At 20.2% G+C, this 2,358-nt stretch overlaps 1 protein-coding gene across 1 annotated transcript; it reads left to right on the top strand.

The window, feature by feature from the left end:
• Window positions 1–205: 205 nt before the first annotated feature.
• Window positions 206–994, top strand: LOAG_14720 (hypothetical protein; the record flags this gene model as incomplete). Its single annotated transcript, XM_003150213.1, has 2 exons — window positions 206–396; window positions 844–994. Coding segments are annotated over 2 exons (342 nt in total), but the record flags the coding sequence as incomplete, so codon positions are not given.
• Between the last annotated feature and the right edge of the window lie 1,364 nt (window positions 995–2,358).

Genomic DNA, 2,358 nt, shown 5'->3' with positions numbered 1-2,358 from the left:
AACAGAATTATTTATTTGTATTTGTTTTATTTATTTGTTTATTTTTTATTTATTTATTTTTCAAATTAACTTATGCAGTGACAATTGAAATTCTTTTTTTTTAAATTTAACAGAAGAAAAAAGGACAGAATTATTTTTTATTTTATTCATTTGTTTATTTTTTTATTTTATTTGTTTATTTATTTTATTTTTTTTTTATTTGTAGGCAATAATATATCCTGAATTAAATTACAAACGATATCGTCATTCGAGTGATTTTATCAAAAAATATATCTTTCCGGGTGGACATTTGCCATCTGAGCAAGCAATTCGAGAAGCATTACCGCCAGAATTGTCAATTACAAAAATTATCCATATTGGACAACATTATGCGCCAACATTAGATTTATGGTATTGGTAAGTTGTAAAATTTTCATGGTTAATTCCTTTCAAAGTGTTAAATAATTGAAATTGCATAAAAAAAGCAAATGTAAATTTGTAAAATTAAAATAAGATAAACGATAAATTTCGAAAAAAAAATTAATTAATGAGTAAATTCTATTAAAAAAATACTAGCAAAATTAATTAATGAATAAATTCTATTAATACTAAAGGTAATAAAAGAAAACTGTGAAGTGAAAAATTTCAAAAAAAATTTTGGCAAATTTTAGAAATAATTCCTGGTTATTATTTATAAAGTTATTTATAAAGTTTTTTTTTTTGTTTTTTTGAACAATTTGATCAATTATTAATTGCTGGAAATGGTGAAGTATTAACAAGTATTTAATTATCAATTGTGATTAATTGAATCATTTGAAATTTGTATTTGAATTATTTTTAAAATTCGATGAAATATAATTTTAGTGCATGGATGGAACATGAGGAAAAAATCATGAAACTTGGATATTCGCGAAAATTTCATCGTAAATGGCAATTTTATTTTGCATTATGTTCGACGCTATTTCAATATTCTCACATTGATACCATACAAATATTTATTGAAAAATCCTTGTAATTCATTTTTTTTTTTTGAAATTATTAATCATTTTTAATTTTAATTTCAATAGTTTGAATTAAAATAAATTAAAAATTATCCGTAAAAAAAGGAATTGAAATCCTTATGATTCATTTTTTTTCAATTATTAAATCAATTCTGATTTTAATGATTAAAATTAAAAGCCAATTAAAAAATTCTCGTGAAAAAAAAAAAAATTACATTTGAGGAAATTTAAATGAATAAAAAATCAAGCGAAAATTTCTTTTTCAATTCCGTTTTATATCACTTAATCATATTATCAATTCCGTAATTAAATTTCATAACTTATTTTTGCAATGACAAAATTACTGATTATTATGAATATCGATTTCCAATCAATCAATACTTCTTGTAAATTGTGTATAAAAGTTTTTGAATCAAATCATATTTTGCTTATTTTGTTTTTTTTCTTTTTAAATTTTGAGAAATTTAAAATATCAATGAGTGAGAAAATTTTAATATGCATATTTCTATCACAATCAAGTTCAAATTAATTTTATATCACTTTATGCTGCATAATCATCGAATCATTCATTGCTGTTACGAAATATTCACTGATAAAGAGTGAGTGATAAAGATTGATAAGGAGTTGATAAAGAGTTAATAGTTGTTAGCGCAAATTTACATCTAATGTATTCCTTTTATGTTTCAGAATTTATATTTAATGTAATGTATATTTCTTTAAAATAAAAAAACAAAAAAAAAAAGAAAGCAAAATAAATTAGCTAAAATTCTTGGGAATTGAATAAAATTTGCATAAATCAATTGGAAAGATTTAGTATGCAGAAATGTTACGAAACTATTAAATTTAAAATAAAACCATTTTAAAATTTGAAAATTCTTAGAAATAGTATTAAAAATAAAAAGCAAAAATGTTTATCAGGGATTTCATCGTTACTAACATCATACAATTTCTTTGTACTTTTTTTTTTTTTTAAAAAAGAACAAAAAAAAAGACAAAAAAACAAAAAATAAAAAAATAAAAACAAAAAAAAAAACAAAAAACTAAAGTTAATGAATTGTGAATGATTGAAAAAAAAAATACAAAAAAATTGAAAAATTTGTGTAAAATTGTAAAAAAAAAAAAAATGTTAAAAGAAAGAAAAAAGGGAAAATGATGATAAATTCCAATTTATGATGATAATTTTTTTCAAACAAAATAATTTTAATAACTAAGTAAAGAAAGGGAAGGGAGGGGGAAAAAAAAATGTGAAAATGATGGATAAATCAAGTACTCGTATAAATTCTATCTAATATTTGATAAAATTTCAATTCAAAGAAAAAAACTTTTTTTGAAACTAAACATATAAAAAGCCATGATAAAAGTGTATATTAAAACAAAA

The sequence above is a fragment of the Loa loa genome, assembly GCF_000183805.2.
Source record: "Loa loa unplaced genomic scaffold supercont3.632, whole genome shotgun sequence".
Taxonomy (NCBI): domain Eukaryota; kingdom Metazoa; phylum Nematoda; class Chromadorea; order Rhabditida; family Onchocercidae; genus Loa; species Loa loa.
The sequence above is the reverse complement of the archived record's forward strand: the minus strand, read 5'-3'. Positions and strand labels throughout refer to the sequence as shown.